This window comes from Stegastes partitus, unplaced genomic scaffold (genome assembly GCF_000690725.1).
Source record: "Stegastes partitus isolate 25-593 unplaced genomic scaffold, Stegastes_partitus-1.0.2 Scaffold30, whole genome shotgun sequence".
Classification (NCBI taxonomy): Eukaryota; Metazoa; Chordata; class Actinopteri; family Pomacentridae; genus Stegastes; species Stegastes partitus.
The window spans coordinates 471096-491379 of NW_007577761.1; the positions used below are offsets into that span (position 1 = coordinate 471096).

General features: G+C 41.9%; 1 protein-coding gene across 1 annotated transcript in view; it reads left to right on the forward strand.

The window, feature by feature from the left end:
* sh3rf1 (SH3 domain containing ring finger 1) overlaps positions 1-20284 on the forward strand; it is a 35971-nt gene that overhangs the window by 12686 nt on the left and 3001 nt on the right. Inside the window, exons 3-11 of the mRNA XM_008298922.1 lie at positions 8284-8559; positions 9116-9211; positions 10945-11250; positions 14580-14690; positions 16434-16561; positions 17326-17496; positions 18720-19003; positions 19082-19401; positions 19817-20181. Of these exons, the coding sequence (XP_008297144.1) occupies positions 8284-8559; positions 9116-9211; positions 10945-11250; positions 14580-14690; positions 16434-16561; positions 17326-17496; positions 18720-19003; positions 19082-19401; positions 19817-20181 (2057 nt within the window). The remainder of the gene's footprint in view (positions 1-8283; positions 8560-9115; positions 9212-10944; positions 11251-14579; positions 14691-16433; positions 16562-17325; positions 17497-18719; positions 19004-19081; positions 19402-19816; positions 20182-20284) is intronic.

The following is a 20284-nucleotide window of genomic DNA, read 5'->3' on the forward strand; positions in this document are numbered from 1 at the left end:
TTGAATGATTTATTGCCTGTTTCTCTCCTTACAAAATGTAGTCAAGTAGATAAACGATTCTACACCAGGGCTGAATATGACTTGAATATTATGAGTTCTTATTTCTGCTTGTAGCTTTGGCTAACCAAATGTCTGTTTTTTGGCTAATTCAGTGAAGTCAGTATTAGGGCTGCACATTTAATCAATTTCAAATTAAGATTGCAATTTAAAACAATGCAATTTGCAAATCACAAAGGCTTTCAGCTTTCTTCAGATTTTATGCAACTTTTAGGTGTTGTCTATGGTTTATCCATGGCTTTATACTACAAAGCTGATTCATGTTTGCTGTGGTTCAAGTGACTTAAGCTCAGTCTTGTTATTTAATAGCCACACCTCGTACATTTTGCAGTACGCCTTACCCAGTGTTTATTCATGCCGTCTTGCTTGTGTGACAGTCACGCTTGTGATGATATCTCATATGGTAATGCCCCATCACATTTTAAATCTATTACACAGTGAATATTGAACTGGAGCTTGACTCTAAGAATTTAAATCACAAATTGTAATCACAATATCTGTCAGAAAAATCATTTAGTCCTAGTCAATACTTGACAAATTACTTTAATTTACACACTGATGCACAAATCTTTAGTGTTGCTAAATATAACAAATGCAGCAAATGTAATTTCATCGATCTACAAAGTCTCTCCCTGTGGTTGCTTGCTGCTTCACACTTATCTGTTTAAGTTGATGCTTGATTATTGGTCAATTGTTGGCCATTTTGACTTTGTTTAGTGACATCAGGAATGGTACATGCTTTACCAAACTGCATAAATTAATTTCCATGAATAGTCAGGTTGATTTTGTTACCTCCAAACAGAGGCATACTACCCTTTTCTAGTCTTTATGCTAAGCTAACTCGCTTCTGGCTGTGGCCTCATCCTTGGCGTACAAACTTGAGGATGGCATTGATCTTTTCAGCTAAATCTTTACCAGAAAACAAAATAAGCACATTTTCCCAAAACGTCAAAGTGTTTCTTTGAGGTGATAGCCCATTGACTTCACCAATGCCCTGGGCCCCATCATTGCACCCTCTCCCTTAGCTGGACACTGGCTGGATTTTGAATGACTCTCTTTCATAAGATTTACTGCACTGTCAAGAGACCCATAAATAGCCAAAAAAGTGCTCCTGTGTGGAGTTTCCATAGAAACCAGAGAATGGAAGTTTTTCTTTTGTCTCAGTCTGAGAGGGAGACAACAGCTCCAGATGAGTAAACTGCGTCATGAGGTTCTGCTGTCACATGCGCTCATCTGAAGGTCCCTGTGTGACAGCATTATTCTAATGTCAGTGAATGTTTGGCATGTCCTACTTTTTTAGTTCCTTTTTAGTCTTTCTTTGAATATCATCGTTGAGCCCATGTTTAGCCCTCCAGGACCTGCTGGCTACATCCCATTACATTCTGGTAGAACCACTATTATTTTGTACAACAGTAACAAAAAAATATCCACCCAAATACAACGCTCTTTCTCAACAGAAAAGAAAACTTTCAAAGTTGGCCTCCAATTGCTGATTTGTTCATGTTGGTGTCTACCACTATTTGTAAAGGAGTCTGATGGCGTCAGATCAGTGTTTCCCATACATTGATTTATTTATGGTGGCCTGCCACAATGTCAGCACTGACCGCCACAAATTCATTGCCTTTTTTTTTTTTTTTCCTATTTGGTATGACTAAAACCTCATTTCACTATAGAGCTACACCCTGTTCTCTCTCTCTCTTTTTCTCACAAACTGACAGTAGACCCACCTGTTAACATCTCCTATTCTTCGACACTCTAAATCAAAACGAGCAACGGAGAAATGATTGTTGTCGCATTTCGCTACAGAATAGAATCAATGCACACTTAACGAATGATTACTATAATGAACACCTCAGCATAAAACGAAATGCATTCAAGCTAATTGCGATAAATTAGTCTATCTGTTCCTACCACAATGTCACCTCAGACACTCAATTCTTCAAATACCTTAATAAAAGCATGTATGGTGCTATGTTACTTTACAAGATCTGCAACTCCTGACTGTGGTTGAGAGATTTCTAGTTTTAGGCTTAGAGGCTTTACTAGCATAGTTTGTAGGTGCTGATTAGCTTTTACTGTCCAGAAAAACTCTACAGTGATCAGGAGAGACCATTTGAAAATATTACCTGAACCAGGTCAACTAATTTGTACATGTTTTCCATCAACAGTAATATCCATACATCCATTATCTATACACCACTTAATCCTCACTAGGGTCACGGGTGGACTGGAGTCTATCCCAGCTGACTTACGACGAAGGCAGGGGACACCCTGGACAAGTCGCCAATCTATCGCAGGGCTACACTTTGAGACAGACAACCAAGCACACTCACATTCACACCTACAGACAATTTAGAATCACCAATTAACCTCAACATGTTTTTGGACTTGTGGGAGAAAGCCGGAGAACAACATGCAAACTCCAGGCAGAAAGATCCAGGTGCCCCAACCAGGACGCAAACGGCAACCTTCTTGCTGCGAGGCAATGGTGCTACCAACTGCGCCACCTTGCAGCCCTCAACAGTAACACCTTAGGAAAAATCAGATTGACATGAAGCTACAGCCCAGTGCATACTTTACTGCCATATCTTCTTATACAGTGTAAAGTCACAGCGAGTGTTTCAGAAACACCAGTTGGATGTATTTGTCTGTGTCCAATATGAGGCAAAGCAGACCAAGACATACCTGTTGTAGCATTAACAAAACCACGTGTGTGTCCACTTTCAAAGGCTGCATCTGTCAAGCAGAAACCATGAATTGGCCTTTAAAGTAACTTGATCACCTCTGTTGGCATGCTCCTCACAGTGGCACTGGCTATGTGATGTAACCTTCCTTTTCACATTTGCAGCGTAGCTCACCTTGGACAGTTCCAACTGCAGCCCCTATTAGCGCATATTTGCACTTAACAGTTTAATTATTTACCAGATTGAATTCTTAAGGAAGCAGACAATTAAATCAACACAATGCAATGACAAAATGGCCCCTAAAACAACAGCCACAATCGTTGATTGTTGATGTGTTTGTCCAATCACCCAATCCTGTTTCAAAGTGCAGCCAAATTTTGCTATCAATACAGACACAACAATATCTAATATCTAAAACACTAAAAGGTAATGGAGAAACGGACACAGAAAATTATGTACAAGTTCTGATTTTGTGTGTCTAAACACTTACTAGGTTGTGTGCTTGGTTAGTTTTGTTGATGACATTTAAAATGGTCTCTTTCTGGCTACTGACTTTCATGAGCTTTATACAGCTGCCTTTTGTCTGCCCTTCTTTATTACTGTATATTACAACCAGAAACCTTCAGCTTTTTTAGACAGTGCAGGGAACCAGTGAAAGGCATCTGCCCTCCAGTGGTCATTAAAAAGGCCATTAGGAATCAATTAAAACTAATGCAGCTCTAATGGAATCAAGATGTTCCCATGTCCTGAGAATGTTTCGCTCCCATCATGTGTCAGCTCTTGTGCTCCAGTGCTGGTGGCAGAATCTTCAATAAACAGCAACTTGGTAATGAACAACAAATGTCCAGTGACCACCTTGTCAGTGTGGCAGATGCAGCTTGTGCTCCCTCATGTAGAGCGTCAGACATGTCCTGCCCTGGAAATGTTTGTAGGGCAAACCAGACAGACAAACCCCCCCTACACACAGTGTTTTGGCAGTAGTACCCCTTGCTCATTCTCCACTCCCTGCTGAGATTCTGAAGGTGTCCATATGGGAGTGGAGTCATGTCTGGCACGTACACATAGGGGGTAAAGGTTTCTGTCTACTGTGGTTACACCACAACCCTTGAACTGCTGACGAAGCAAAAGTTACTTGTATCTTTGGTGTGTTAGCTGTAAAGACAAGCTTTTGTACAAGGATAGCAGTATAAGTATATTAAGTTTGCTTGCTGATTGTCTGAAACTATCTTCTAACAGAAGGCCTATTATCATTTATCTATTTGTGTTTGTCTTTAAAATGTGTCTTGCAAACATGTGGAAACACAAGCTGTCAGAACAATTATCCCATCTTGACCTAGTCATACCTTTGTAACGCTGCATGAATGCATACATTTTGTTTTATGACTGTCTCCTCACTGGTTGTTGACATTTGGCTGTGCTGTAGAGCACAACTCATTGGTAATTCAGTTATAATCCAGTGTTGTGGAAGAGAACACTTTAACAGCTAAATCCCTTTAGCACACAGGTCTAATTGCATTATCTGCAATACAGGAGTAATTGCACACACCAGCTGATGCTCCGTACATTGGATCTAGTCCCACTCTTTGTTTATCTGTCTGTACATCTCCCATACACACAGTCTGGTAGGTTAACAGCTTTCACGCTCTCTGCTGCTCGTCAAAATGAATACTGAAAAGTTTCACAGAGGTTGCAGTTTTTGAATACTGACTTTGTTCCCAGTTATTTTCTTAATGCTACAGTGGTAAATAAAACTCTTCTTTTGATCTTTTAAACCAGCTTTTTTGTTACAAGGCAAATTAAGCGTAATTTAATTACCAGGAATACATTTTTCATTTTAAAACAAATGACTATATCTGTCTTATGATGGCAATAACCAATACTACAACTGCAACAAAAAATTGTGATCTGAAGGGGTGCTTAATTAATTACCTGTTGTGTCTCATTGCTCAAAACATTATTTTAAATGTTTACCACAGTGTTATTTACAGCGGTTGAAATAATCATCAGTTGCAGGCAGCCTTATATTGCACAAGCTGTCAGATTAAGAAAGTTGGTTTGCTAGAGAATATCACAATATTTTTAACTATACTTGCTAGTGCAGGTGGTAAAAGTAATGGTGTCGTTGTAGATATTTTTTGGACATTTGTTTTTGTAAGAACCTAACTCTCTTGGGGCCCGCACACTGCCTTTTGGTTTCCTAGGGTCAAAATGGGATGTTGCTACTGTTGGTAATCGTGTATTATAAATCTTTGTAGAAGTTAGAAGTCATTAGACGTTGCCCGCATACTCTCATTAGAATACCAATAGTCTGATACAGCAACCCAACAGTGGCTTATGCTGCTGTATAATTACTTCTATAAACTTTCACCACAGATGTTGAGAACAATTAGAGAGGTGAAGAAAAAAAGTCTTTGACTTAAAAAAAAATCTGATGTTGTTTCTTGTGACTCTCTGGCATTGGAGCTTAAAACAGAGCTTCTTCTGTAGCAGTGGTTCTTCATACAGAGATGTACACTGTTGGAGTCTCATCCTTCCCCTGGGGAGGGGTTAAAAGCAATAAAAGCAAGAACGATCTGTGTGCACTTGTGTGTTTATGTAATGTGTGTGTTTGGGACTTTTTTATAGCATTCATGTGGTAGAAGCTCTTTAGCTCTCTTCTGTATGTTCCCATTAGAAGCATAGCTTCCCATGTTCTCCAGGGGGATGTTTGGTCAGGACTGATGGTGCTCCTTTATGAAGGTCCACTGCAGACACAACAGCACCGTCTCCATGGATGCACACAGGATATTAACCCCCCCAGCTATTACCCACCCCAAGTTTTACTCCGTCTTGCTCAACTCTTGCATCCAGAGGCCTCTACAGTCAGTCTCTTGATTTTCTCTCTCTCACTACGCTAAGCCGAGTGAAACATGGAAATGTAACTTTGCTGACAACCCCTCTTTTATGAGGCCAGGACGGGGAGATCAAAACCAGCTGAGAAGTAGGCAGTAAGGAGTGTGGTACCAAAACAGCTTACGCTGTCAGGAGTGAGTTTTTTTCTGTGTTGTCCAGTAATAATTCTCATTCAGTGGATATGAGTAGGGAAATCTTGACCAATCTCACCCAGATACTCGAATAAACAGGGCATATTGTTCAAGTACGATATTTTGTACATGCAGAACTTTATTTACAAGCACATTTTATGACTGCAGTCACTTTTACCAAGTGCAGATGTAATTGCATAACAGCACTGATTTTGGGCACTTATGTCTTGGCCCTGGTGTGCAGAGAACAAGTGCTTACAAATGTCACAGTTTCAGACAGACAAGCATTTCATATTTACCATGTAATTAGATCCCATTGGTTTTGTGTAGCTTGAACCTGTTCTGTCATTTGAAACAGAAATGGCAAAGCTTTCACTCGAATTTGCATTTTCATCACGAAACTCCCTGCCAGGCCTGGGTGGGCTCAAAAGCCCTGTTTTCCCCTGAAAGGAGGCCCAGTTCCAGTGCAGTGTGCAGGGGGCTGCGGTACCCCTCCTCCCCTTTTTCTCCCCACAGGCTAGACCAGCAGAGCCAGAGAGCGATTGGCTCTGTGCTTCAGGCTGTGTGATTCTCTGCAGCAGGGTAATGTCACCCTGGCTCACCATCACAGCTCATTCTGTACTTTTATTCTCCTCTGAGCCTTTAAACGGTTCATTAGCCTTTAACAAGACTGCAGAGCCTGCTCCAAACTCTACTTTAACCCTTGTGTCTCTCCGACTTTCTTTCTCGCTTTGCCAGTGTCTACTTTTAGACATTTCCTTATCACAGTCTTTATTTTAAGTTTATTGTGCTGTCTCAGAGTTCACATCCAGTCTGTTAGTAGTGTTTGTGATTCTGATCACTGCAAAGGGTGTCCTGCTGCAATGGGATAAATAGTGGGGGGTTGTTTGGACTGAAGCCTTCCTCATGGACACCCTCCTTGAATAGAGAACATTGATGCTTCTCTATCCTGCTACTCCCCCTTACTCGCTGTCCCTCTTTCCCTGGATTGTCATTCCCTGAATGAGCCTTTCAGGACTCTAGCAGGCTAGCAGGCTGAGATACAAAACCTTCCTCTGCGAGATAAAGGGACCGGGCTCTGGGCCTTGTGAAGCCAGTAGCCAGCTGCTCACAACCAGTAAGACTCACACTATAGCTGTGAACCACTGACATAGACATTTTCACTATAGATTGTTGTATATAGTATTACAAAATATACCTGTTGCATTTCCTAATAAGGGTTTGGATTTTTGTTGATTTAAGAATCAGAAGACTTATTGCAAACTCGGAATGTTGATGATTAATTTGTATTCAATTAATTGCTGTTCATTATTTAAGCCAGTTAAAATTTATTAACTGACACGTCAGAAAACGAGGGACCGGGGTATTGTAAATCTGGTGTAGCACTTGGTTGCACCACCAGGTGGAGCTTTTTATTGATGAATGAGATGGAGTTACGTGTGTTTGTTGACCTTCTGTAAGGGTTGCATGCATAAGCTTAGCTGCTGTGTAACTTCTTAATGTGGCAGTCATGTCGATGAACTCTGGACCATAAAGTTGTGAAAAAGGCAACTGACTGGTTTAGCTAGCTTTCTGACTCATGCTAACGCTAAACTAGGTTTGTCAAGCGCTAATATAGACCGGAAGCTGAATGTCTTCTGTTAGCAGACATGCTGCTAACATTCACGAACAGCAGCACTCTGAGTTTTCGCTTCCAACAACATTAAAGTGATGAGGGGTATCGGCGACGCTCTGCTCTGAGAATAAATACATTTTAGAGGTGGCAGTAAACGCTGACAGATTTCCTGGACTGATAAAGTTGCTGCAACAGTATTTGTGGACATCTGTTCCAGCTGGGCAGCTGTTAAAAGCAGCTGGACTAACATTAACTACAGTCAACAAGTCACTCATCATGTTGATCAGGTATGGGAATTGTTTTTGTATCAAACAGCTGTGAGGAGATAAATTAACATTACAGGTTGTTTATTGTGGAGGAGTAGAGCTTGTTTTCTGGGTTTAATACTTTGGATTTTGTTGGGCTAATCGCTGAACAGCAATTTTAGATGAAGTCTCTATTTCTTGCTGTTTCGTTTAAAAAATAAAGTAACCTAGTATTTACTTTGCTCCTCAGATCTGTGATGTGACCAGGGTGATTTTGCAACAAGCAGTGGTTACAAAAACGTTTATGTTAGCATATGGAACATGTCTGTTGTATTTTATTCATTTCAATGAATAATCAATTATTAATTCTTAACGTGGCCCACTAACAAGTAAAAATATGCATCCCTACTGTGAACACTATTTTGAAATTTGACAAGTATGGCTGTTATAAGAACTTCAGCAAAATTTTTACTGTGCCGGTTTGGGCCTTAGTTTAAATATTTCTCTGTTCTCTGGCACATTATTTTTGTCACTGTCAGTACAAATCCACTCAAAGATGATGGCCAGACAGAATGTTGTACAGAACTGGTATGCATCCTTAATTTTTGCCATCTCTGTTTCTCAGCCTCATTCGTATCTTACGCTCACTCTGCTTTCAGGGTGTACCGCAGCTTCCTTGTGCCAAGGCGCTCTACAACTACGATGGCAAGGAACCAGGAGACCTCAAGTTCAGCAAAGGTGACATTATCATCCTGCGCCGGCAGGTGGACGAGAACTGGTACCACGGGGAGATGGGAGGAGTCCATGGCTTTTTTCCCACCAACTTTGTGCAGGTCATCAAGCCGCTGCCGCAGCCACCGCCTCAGTGCAAAGCTCTCTATGACTTTGAGCTGAAAGACAAAGAGGCCGACAAGGACTGCCTGCCCTTCTCCAAGGTGAGTCGCAGTAGCGTTGCAACGCCCACACTTCTGCCACATGGTCAGTGTAGTAAAACAAAAATACCTCTCATTACAGTGACACTCTGTCTTCTAAGCATTCATTTTCTCAAGTTATGTGTGCTTTAGAATGTCAGGGTTGTTAAACGCCCAGAGAAATGGTTTAGATTTTCAGCCAGGCTTCTTGATGAACAGCTGTAATTAGGCTGCAGAGAATGAATGCCACATACAGTGAGGCACAGCCTAACTACAATAATTAAGCGGCTGTGTCTGTCCAGCTGTTGGGTCATACTTTGATGTTTTTGTATTCTGTCATCAGTTTATATGCCACATGAGCAAAAACAGAAACAAGCTTACTAAGTAGTTTTCCAAACACAGCTCCATGTTTTAGACCCCCGTGTTTTCACTCTTGGGCATGTTCCATTTAATAAAGCATTGTCCCCACCTCATTATTTCTGTTTAGTGTTTGCTCCTCGAGGATGAGCAACACTCTTACTTCGCATTATCCTTAATTACGTTTTTCCTCATGTGTCGCCCTCCCTGTACCAAATTTTAGGATGATATCCTGACTGTGATCCGCAGAGTGGATGAAAACTGGGCAGAGGGAATGCTGGGAGATAAAATTGGAATTTTTCCCATCTCATATGTGGAGGTAAGAAAACGAGCAGTTTTTTTTTGTGTGTGTCACCAATCATTGGTGGAGCAAGTGTCTCGTGAGGATCAACAGAGTTCTAGGATCCCTTGAAAATAGTCTTTATTCCTCATACATCCAGTAATATATGTCTAATACTTCTCTTCCTTTTGAAATGCTTATGTGTTTCAAAGAATCACTAAACACGTCTTTGAAGATTTAGTCAGTCACAGTCTCTCTGCAGGGCTTACTTAAAAGCTTTAGGAATAATCTAGACAGAATGAAACAAGTCTTCTCTCTTTAAAGATCATTTCATTTTTCACTTAATAACCGTCAGCACCAGTGTGCATTCTGTTGTGAATATTCTAAACAAGCAGAAAAGAAATATGTTAAAAGAGCTGTTTGGCACAGGGATATTGTCTCTGAATTGTGTTTTTGTCTCAAATAAGTTAGTGGGTTGAAGCATTGCAGAAGAGAGTTGAGGTTAGGCTGTGGGAGAACATTTTTTTTCAAAGCTGTGACAGATTCTTTTATCATTTTTGTATGTATTCTATGCTTTTATATTCAGATTTTTATGCACTGAGTGAAGATTTTGCAGAAACAGACCGCAGAATACTTCTAAGGCTGTATACATCATTTTGTTTTTGCACAGTGAAAGCTAACGTAGCAGAATAGAACATTTTGTTGTCCTCTCACTAGGTAGTTGGCAGTCATGTTTAGATTTCATAGACAGACATATAGCACGACCCAATGTGGTCTTGTGGTTTTGCATAACCGGTGCATATCTAGGTCGTAGTGTTTTTGTTGCCTTAGGAACTTTGGTTGCCCTTTCAGTTGTGGCTATACAATAAACTGCAATTGCCATAAAGTTGGTCTTTAATTTAATGAGATGAAGGGCGCTCACCTGGTATTTTGTTCTTAATCCTGCATATATACCTTTAATGTGCTGACATGTCAGTGATGAACCTGCACAGGCTCTCTGCTGGATTGAAGTGAAATGCTTAGCTTTTATGTCCTAAGTAGAGGGAGCTGCTTGGGGCAACGTGTGACAGCAAGTAAGAGCACCCTGTGATTAACTGAAACCTTTTTAGTGTTCCCACTTTGATTTTTACCTTACAGTCAGTCACACGGCACAGTGCCTTAAAGGGTTACAAAGCCTGCAGTTTCATAGCTGGCTTACAACCTTCAGCTGCCTCAGACTAAAGTCATATCTATGTAGAAGATAGCGTGAGCAGCACCTAAGAAGAGCAGCAGTTCCATTTGTACAGGAATCATTAGTGCACAGTACTGAGATGTAATTCATCCACGTATTGGAAGCCCTCACAGTTCAAAACACTGTGACTGTAGTTACACAAGTAAAACGTAGATCAATTTTAAGTGTAACAATCTGCTTCGCCTAGTGTTTATGAGTGCATGGCATGAGTACAACACAAACTGTTAGGCTGACTGTGTAGAACGTGTAGACAGCTAAATTGATGAAAATAGTAGCGTCACACAGATGACTGAAAATGAGACTAAAACACTTTCTTTGTAAAGGCGTTGTAACATGTTGAGCTTCAACACCTAATGGACCATTTTTCTGCTCACTGTCGTTGCTGATAGATGAAGATCAAAGTCTTCCACGACCATTAACTTCATTGTAGAGAGTGACAGTTTTCGTGATCACATTAATACTCCCACCAATGTCATTCATTCATACCATCTCTTATTAATTCCTCTCTTCATTGCTCCCTACTTCTCTTCCTCTCTCATAGTTCAATTCGGCAGCTCGTCAGCTTATAGAGTTGGACAAGCCGTCAGACTCCAGTGGAGACTCTGGTGAGGGGGCCTCCTCGGGGCCCCAGAGCAATGGTGCCCAGCGGGCAGGGGAGAAGAAGAACAGCAAGAAGCGACATTCCTTCACCTCTCTCACCATGTCCCACAAACCTATGCTAGCTCCTCCCCCCCAGCGTCACTCCATGGAGATTAGCGGCCCGGTCCTCATCAGCTCCAGCAATCCCACAGCAGCCGCTCGAATCGGAGAGATCAGTGGGGGGCTTTCATGCAGCGCACCTTCACAGGTAAGGTTCTGTACAGGAAGGCAGAGGATACAGGAGACCTGCTCAAGTCGTAATAACTGTGCTGACTGAAAACAGAAAGCTCATTAGCAGAACAATGCAGTATTACAAATGAGTGCCATTAGCACTAATAGGATGTTTTCTTTGCCCAAATGTTTTCCACAATTTACAGCAATACGTAGAAAGATGTGGCCCGTGCACATACTTGGATTTAAAAGACATGTTATCTTTAAAACATCGCCAAAATTGCACCATTTATCAGCCACAAACTGTATAAAAAACAGAAAGAGTCATTAAACTTCTCAACAATCTTTGAACTGCACACTTTTGATTCCATTCCATCAGTAAACTTAACCAAATCTCAGCTTAAAATCATAATATCGTCAAAATCACTTTATTCTACATGTCTCATTTCAAAATTCACCATAAACAAACCATTTGCACCAGATTCCATAAAAAAACAAAAAAATTCTGCACTCCTTGGAGCAACCGTGAAACCATTAATGACACAGCTGCAACCAACAGTCATGCGACAAAAATGTAGGGACTTTTCTGTTGAACTGGGCTGACCTGCAGCCAGTGTTTACACAGTTAAGATAGAAGACAATATGGAAACAAAGTTAAGATCTATATGGTAAAATACATGTAGTATGAAGAGTGACTATTTTTTTGCAGTATGGGGAAATCCTGTGGAAACACGTAGTACCTGTTGATTCCAATTGAGAAATTCAACTTTTCTTTTGTGTTGTTATGCTGTACAAAAGACATTCCTGAGTGCTGCTGCTATCCAAGGTTGCGCTGCTGCCATAGAGGTGCAGGACTTTATATTGCAGTGAACAATAAGCCCACAGTGAGTAAAAATGTGAGAGGAGCAAAGAAAATCCTCAGAAACTGTTCGGGGTTCAGAGGGTTAAACACACAACTGAGAAATGTCCATTCCTAGTGGTGCTGTTGAATCCAGTGTTCTGATTGAGATGATTGTTTTAACCAGCTGGCTCATCAGTATAGTGTTCGGCACTGTTTAATTGCATGACTATAAAAAGAAAAGACAGTACACAATCTTGAATTTTGAAAACAGAGTCCAGCTTCAGCTCCTTTTGTTTTCACCACGTTTGTTGCTTTTCTGAGGCTTTACTCTCCTTCTGTCAGCAATTAGGCTGACTTCCCTTTTCCCCATCATACCAAACAGGCCATTGCTTCATCCAAGCGTTTGAAATCATGGATGCGTGACTCCACTCATCCACAAAAACGACTCCAGCTTAGCCCTCAAGGTTTCCACACCAATCCCGACATGACAGCAACTCACAGCTGCTTTGCGGTTGCCAGCTGCTTGAGCTTGAGCTTTGACGTGGTGCTAGACATTCACAACCACAGACATGCAGATATACAAGACAAATGCTTGGTTGATTTATCTTTGTCTGAGGCTCTCTGTGGCTAAATTATGTGCGACTAATAATAATCCAACAATGTGTAAAATTGAACAAAATGGCCCATTATATGGTGATTTTGAACTTTTAAACAATTCACCATTTGTTAATAGTTCTCGGGAGAATCTGAGATTTGTAACCAAAAGTTTGAATACAACTCGGTGCTTTTGGTTACGTCAGCAATATAAGGAAAACATTTTAATGGCTAGTGGTTTGGCAGTATTTTGAGACAGACTTCATACAATATACACCAGCATCTGCATTGATGTCCCACTTCCAGGGTCTGGCAGCTTGCAGCTAACTCCGTTTTTCTCTTACTGTCTGCTTTTTTGTGTATTATTTTTTTTCTCTTCAACATACTTTTTGTGTTGTGTGGTTACTGAAGACTTTCTGAAATGTTATGTTCCAAAAACCCCCTATTAAGCTCAATCATTAATCTTTCATCTATAGTGCGAGTGGTTATGTGCTTCTTTGCAAGAGGGAGACAAGGAGAGTGCTTGTCTACAGTGAAGTAGATCTGGAGGATCTTCTGTCTTTTTTTTTTCCATGTAAACATGATTTATGTATCAAAGACTTCTGGCCATGCAGAAGGTGTAATCACGGTTTTAGTGGCAACAGACCTTTTACCACTAATAGCTATCAAGATACTTCTAGAATAAAAGAAACCTGCATTCGACCCTGTAAAGTGATCCTCCCTAGTGACACCAGGGATAACAATATGTTTGATTTACAGATTATTGTTTAATAAAAATACAGTAGAAAGACTCTCCGGGCGCTGTATGCACAGCCTCTTTTGTCTCTTCTCTCCGCTTCACCTCTACTCATCTTCTCTGCTTCCAATTCCCAGACAAAAAAAACAACTAAGGTAAGCCCCAGTTGCCTAGAGGGCTGAGCAGTCTGTCTTGGAAACGAACATGCCGTCTCCCAGTGTGTACTAGATGATGAGGAAGAGCTGCCAGGAAAAAAAAAACAACAAAAAAAACGGGCTCTCGTTGAAAGCTTTCTTTTTTAAATTCAAAGGAAATGTATTTATTTCATTTGGCATAACACACCTGCCCTGTAGTGTTATTTATTCATTTCAAGTAGCCATTTCCGTAACAGTGTCACTTTGCAGCACGCTGTTACATTTTGGTTGCGCTGCTTTCTGGAAGGTTCACCTTAGGAGGCGGCTCTGTCTGGAGCAGTCATCCATGGAGAGTCCGCAGGCTACAGGGAGATATTGTGTGTCCAACAGTATGGCCTTGTTACCAGGACATCATCATGACTCACGTGGATGACTGATCGGGGAAGCCACCTCTCTTTACACACCCAATGAAATGTGCTGCTGCGTGGTCACCTGATTTCTGTTGGCCACTCACATCCCCAGGCCAACATTGTGGTTATAACTAGGATACAAAGCCACATGTGTGCATTCAGTGAGAGTCAATATACACACGATGTGACAGCAGAGTAGGGGAATATTTTTTCAGGTGAATTCGTGATGTGCTCTCGTAACACTGTAATACCGTACGTGATCAAAATTCAGTCCAGTATGTCCATATAAATCGTTTTCAAACAGCCTGAGTTGACCAAAGTGTAGTAAATGTTATTAGACAGGCGGCAACAAAGATATGTGCAAGACAGAAAAAAGGGCAAGACTTGTAAAATCAATATATAGAACAAATTGTAAGATTCATTTTCTAAATAAATATTTAAAAAAAAAACAAAAATATTAGGACCACTGAAAGCAACCAAAAGCCATTCAAAGCATGTTCAGCCATTCAAATTTTTCTTAAAAGACTGATTACAGTCATATGGTTTTTACTAGAGCACATTTTTTACCCTTAATGTGTGTGAAGAGCGTGTCCACCACATTTGATTCAGTATGGTCTCTTTTAATGGTCCACATTTCTCTTTTGTTGACAGGTACATATTTGCACAACTGGACTAATCGTGACCCCGCCCCCTAGTAGTCCCGTTACTACAGCAACCGTCTTCACATTTCCCTCAGAGACGAGCTACACATCCATCCCTGTGGTAGGTGAAAGCCTGTACAGGTTTTATAAATCCTACAGACACAAGGCTTGAACAACCACAAAAAAACAACAAACCGTTAGTCATTGTAATTTATTTAAGTTAGTGTTTTGCTTTATCTTACTAACAGGTTCAACCTTGAAATATGTGGCATAATAAAGAAAGGCATCTGTATTTTCAATTTAAGTTCTATTTGTGTGTACACATGTCATTTGGTAGCATTATTTGTATCGATTTAGTACACTTTAATCTAAAACTTTAAAGTTGAACTATGTAACAGTATGCATGACAGGAATGTAAGGTTTGAACATGTGTGCATACAAGAGATAAAGTTACAAAATGGGCTGCACATTTTATCTGTAAACATGTGAACTTGTGCACATCATAATGTCACCTTCAGAAGTTTTGCATTTGCCTGAGAAAATGAGATTGTTCAGATGAGCGGGCCGTCTTTGTTTGCTTGTCAAATCTGGATTCAATGTCAGATTTAATCCAGTAGCTTTGTTATTCCACAATTTGACAACAGACTCCATAAAGATGGCAGCGTAGAGGAGTCTTTTGAGCAGAAATTAACTTCCCAACAATTTTCTGAAATGTTTGTGCAGAGGAAAGAAAATCAGTACAACTAAAAGTGTCAAGAAATCCCTTCAACCCACGCAAAGCAGCACGCACACTTCCTGTCCGTCTGTGTGTATGCTCTGGCATGTGGAGTTTCTGAATGAGCAGGAATGTGTACACAAAAGGTTGAGCTCTCCGCTTCACTTGGGAACCCTACATGATGTTTTTGTACAGATGATTTCTCTAGCCTACAGGCAACCTAATTATCTCAGCTCAAGCGTCAGCAGCGAACCGAAACGCACATCGGCACATACACATAGGCCTATGCACATACCACAGGGCTGTCTGAGTGCCACTCTCCTCCCCCAGTGTGTCATGGAAGCTATTACTCTGCTGCTCTGAGCTGCCAATGTTGAGCTTGGGAAGACTCATCTTGCTCCGAGGTATAGGAGTTGTCTTCACCATTATGCTAACACGTTGAAAACTCACTTGGGCTTTTAGGTTTTTAAGAGTTTCTTTAATAAAAACACATAGTGTTATGTTGTCTTAATGTTGCTTTATGTTGACATAGCACGCTGGAGACTTCCGTTGTAATCCTGGAAGCACAAAAAGCGTACAAAGAAAATCTTCCAAAAACACGCTGCAATCTTTAGCCTCTAGTCAAACGCTTGCGTCTCTTTCGACCTGACAGACGTTCAACAGGGGGAAAACAAGTGAGTCAAGACGAATCCTCTCATGGCTGGTTTGAGGGTTGCTCTGAAGTGTGCCTACAGACATGTTTTTCATTTCATATGGTCCCAATTAAATACTGCAATGGATTTAACATCTAGCTATGCGGTCTCCTAGCAACAAACAAACAAGCAGAATAGGAGATCCTCCGTTGCAAGGGGAAGTCGGGGACAAGACTATGGTGCCTGCCAAACCACTCTCCCCCAGTGTCGGCAAACCGGAGGGAATTACCCAAATGACAGATGATCTCTCATTCTCCTGCTCTCTTTGTTGCTCATAAACAGACTGGTTTCTCTGCTTACGCAACATGCACTTTCTGTGTTTTGAGTTTCATGTTACCTTTTGTTTTCGCCTTGCTGCTTCTTACTGAGAGGAAATGAGTGGTGAATTGTTGTGAAATTGTAATTAAATGTTGATGCTATCACGCCAGTAATATGATTTTGTATTCTTCTCTTACAGGATGCTCTCCCACCGCCCCCTCCTCCTCCCCCACAGTCCTCTGTTGGTGGAGCGGCGTATTCGCTGGCTGCCGGACAGAGACCCTCCCCCAGCATAAGCGACCAAAGTGGGAGACAAAGGCCCACAGTGTGAGTTATAAAAACAGTCCCACACTAAAATATGCAGTCTTCTTAAATGTGCAGTGAAATGTCACAAGCGGTTTGTGCACCGATGGCCCACGGCCTTAGTGTACATGCTCAGTTCAGAGGGAGGAAATCCATGCCTGTCTGCAGACCTCCCCCTGCCCCCCCTCTCAGCTGTCGGTGTGAGCCTGCAAAGTGTGAGCTTGTGCACAGGTGAAAGGGTCAAAACCTGTGGGTGACAGTCTCCAGGGTCCCATTGGAAGATCCTCTCTATCACCTCTGACTTGTGACCTCCTCACCTTTACCCTCATTACTCTCCCAAGACAACCCACACACCTGATAAGAATTAGATCCACCCATGCCTGCTCTGCTGCCGTCATCTGGCTCTGCCAGTGCATGCATGTCAGACTGAGGCATTTTATGTTCCCTTCCCCTGACAGCACTGAAATCCGACTGAAAACATCCCAGCTGAGACTCCTCTTGGCTGCCATTCCCAGCCTGTTCTTGCGCTGCTGTAGAGAGATGACCCACAAATTGTTTTGTCCTCCAGTGCAGATTTTCTCTAGGTCAGAGGGCACCATTTTTGCTGGAAGGTCTCAGAGGAGATGATGACAGATGCACAGTTAGACAGCAGAATGAATCTAGAACAAATGGCATGCTGTATAACACTGCTTTAATTTCCATAAGGGAGAGAGGCAGCCGTGTTAGCTGTGTCAGTGTTTGTGTTTGGTAAATGTCTTATCTTTGTTTACGGTTTGTTTTTGATCCAGCTACGTGGCAATGTTCCCCTACACTCCTCGTAAGGAGGATGAGCTGGAGCTAAGGAAGGGAGAGATGTTTCTTGTGCTGGAACGCTGTCAGGACGGCTGGTTCAAGGGTACCTCCATGCACACTGGCAAGATTGGAGTCTTCCCTGGGAACTACATGAGCCCAGTCAGCAGGTCAGTCATTGATTCATCGTTAGCTATTTATTCTTGTCAACATACTGCACCCTCAGTCACACATGAACATGCCTGGTTTCACATTCAGGTTTCTTTGATGCATAGCCATAACTTAAGAAATCCTCCAGTTTGCTTTATACGTTCATTTATATAAAATGTGGTGTATTTATAATGTTTTCTTAATAAAGCCATATCTGCATGTTTTGCTGGTTATATAGCAAATAGTTTCACTGATAAAGTTTATGAACCATAGACAGATTCAAATTTGCAAAGCACTCCCATTAAAAAAGCAGCTTTTGATTGCTATGCAACTTTCTTGCAGGAATGTGTAACTAATTTATTTTCTTGAGTTCAGCTTCAGGGTCTGTCAACACTCTAGGGTTACAGCAGCATTATTTCCTCAGCTTTAACTGCAAATGTTGTCATTGTCCCAGTTTGTTAAGAACAGAAACTCTTCCATATTGGTTTAAAATGACTAATTAAAAAAATCAACTCAGACTTTTTAAATATGAAAGTAACTTAGTAAGATAAAAATGCACCTCATCTAAAGTTTCCTGATTATGGAAAAAATGATAATATTTGCTTTGATCAATATTGAGCTCACGATTATTCATGGATTTTGGGAACAAAATATTTTTATTGCAATTTCACATTTACATGAACAGAGCACTGCTTTCACTTTCATGTTGTGCTACATTCTTGCTAATGCAAAAATCTTTGCAAAAAGGAGAAAAAAAGACAAACCAATAGACTTTTAGAAGGTCCTGAATTCAGTGCATCTCTAGAAGCAGAATTTCCAAAAATTGTACCCAAAACGCCTCACTGGCTGAACATCTGCCGTTCAATAGACACTAAAATTTACCAGTGTTTCCTAAATGCCTCACATGCAGGCTTCAGTAGACGCAAGCTGGATAGCACAGAGAAGCCTCTCATCTCAGTTACTGCAGTGAAGAAACTCAGAGTAAAATAAGGCGTTCTATTGTCAGATTAAGTTGAAATCAAGTGATCTTTATCTACATGGGTTACTTTGAATGTACACAGGTTTCTATGTGCAGCATTTTAAACATCAGTATCACCATCAATCATGCTCATCTAATTGTAGGAAGCTAAAATCACAATCATGACTAATATTTAATTTTACAGTCCTCATGTCATCATCTACTAGTGTTCCCCTGTTAATTCAGAGATTTACAGTTTGACCTTCTCACCTCTTCTCCCCTCAGGACGGCATCTGGGAGCACTCAGCCCAAAGTGCCCATGAGTTTGTGCACTCAGGCTGGCAGAGGAGTCACCATCGTCAGCCCCTCCTCTGCGCCTCTTGGGGCCATTGTTCCAGGGCCTGATTTCACCAAACCCCTCACTGTGTGCTCCAGCGCTGTACCTGCCAGCTCCCAACCTGCAGCTGTGGTAACAGCAGCTCAGACGGCCACAGGCCAACAGCCGAAAATCCCACTGCACGTCAGCTCCCAGATGACTGTAAATCAGGCTCGCAACGCAGTCAGGACAGGTAAAGCACAGAATGGGTACCGGAAGTTGCCTTGTTGTATGAAAGGGAGACTAACATTGCTTTCTATCCTGTTTGCAGCTGCATGTCACAGTCAGGACAGGCCCACAGCTGCAGTGACACCCATCCAGTCTGCAACACCTGTCGCCTATCTCCCACACCTCGCCGTGTGCTCGCAGCCCTCCAACACCCCAGCACAGGGCTGCACTCGGGCTGGAGTGGCAATGGGCTGTGCCGCCGCCTCTCTGACCCCACCCAACGTCAGCGCCGCATCTTTGGAGGGTGACGCTTTGAGACCCGTTCCTGTCCTCGCTGTGCCTGTCGGCCCTGGGAACAGCGCTGCTCTCATTCCCACATCCAACAATGCAGCTCTTGGCTGCCGACTGGACAAGGATGTCAAGGTTGGATATGTCTGAATATTTTTGAGATTCTGTGAGCACAATTAGGATGGTTTATGTCCAATTATGTGTCACTGTTACTATTTTTAGTAGCTGCATGTTTAATCATGGTGGAGAATGTCTTAATTTCCGGCAGATGGTTGAAATGCCTTAAGAGTGTCTTATTAAAATGCTAATCACGCAGACAGGATTCGCCAGCAGTAGCAACAATGAGGGGTTATTATTTTGCACAATTTTCTGAGGCTGCGTTTTGTCACACATCTAAATGTCTGCAAAATATAAGAATTTGTTTGTGTGAAACAACTACTTCCTCGAATATACTGGTCTGCAGTTTTTGAAAATGACTTCTCATTGCCTCAGGACTCGCTACGTTTCTACAAGGTAAAAAAAAAAAAATCTGCTTTTTTTCTTCTCACAGAGAGAAAAGAAAAGTCTCCTGAAGCTGTTGTCCTCCAATAAGAAGAAGTCTCGTCCTTCACCTCCCTCCTCTCCCACCCTTGAGGCGGAACAAGCTGCTGCCGGCGAGGTGCTTCACGGCGCCGTCGGCCCCGACACCTCCCCTCCCTCTGGCTCAGTCAGCTGCTTGGAACCCGAACCTGCTGCTGCCGTAGCTACTGCCTCGTCATCGTCCTCCTCCTCCTCCTCCTCCTCCTCAGTCCCAGAGTCCTCCCATCGGAAGAGCAGTCCCCTTGATGGATGCGCTCCTATTGCTCCTCCTCCCCGCCAGCCCTGCTCCTCGCTTTTATCCCAGCAGCATGACGCGCGGCCCATCATATGTGAGAGGTACACCGATGCGAATCTGCAGTTTCGTAGCATTGTGTCAGGTGTGCTTGTCTGTCTTGTGCATAGAAAGTGTAACCGTATATCACAGGTATCGGGACTTATC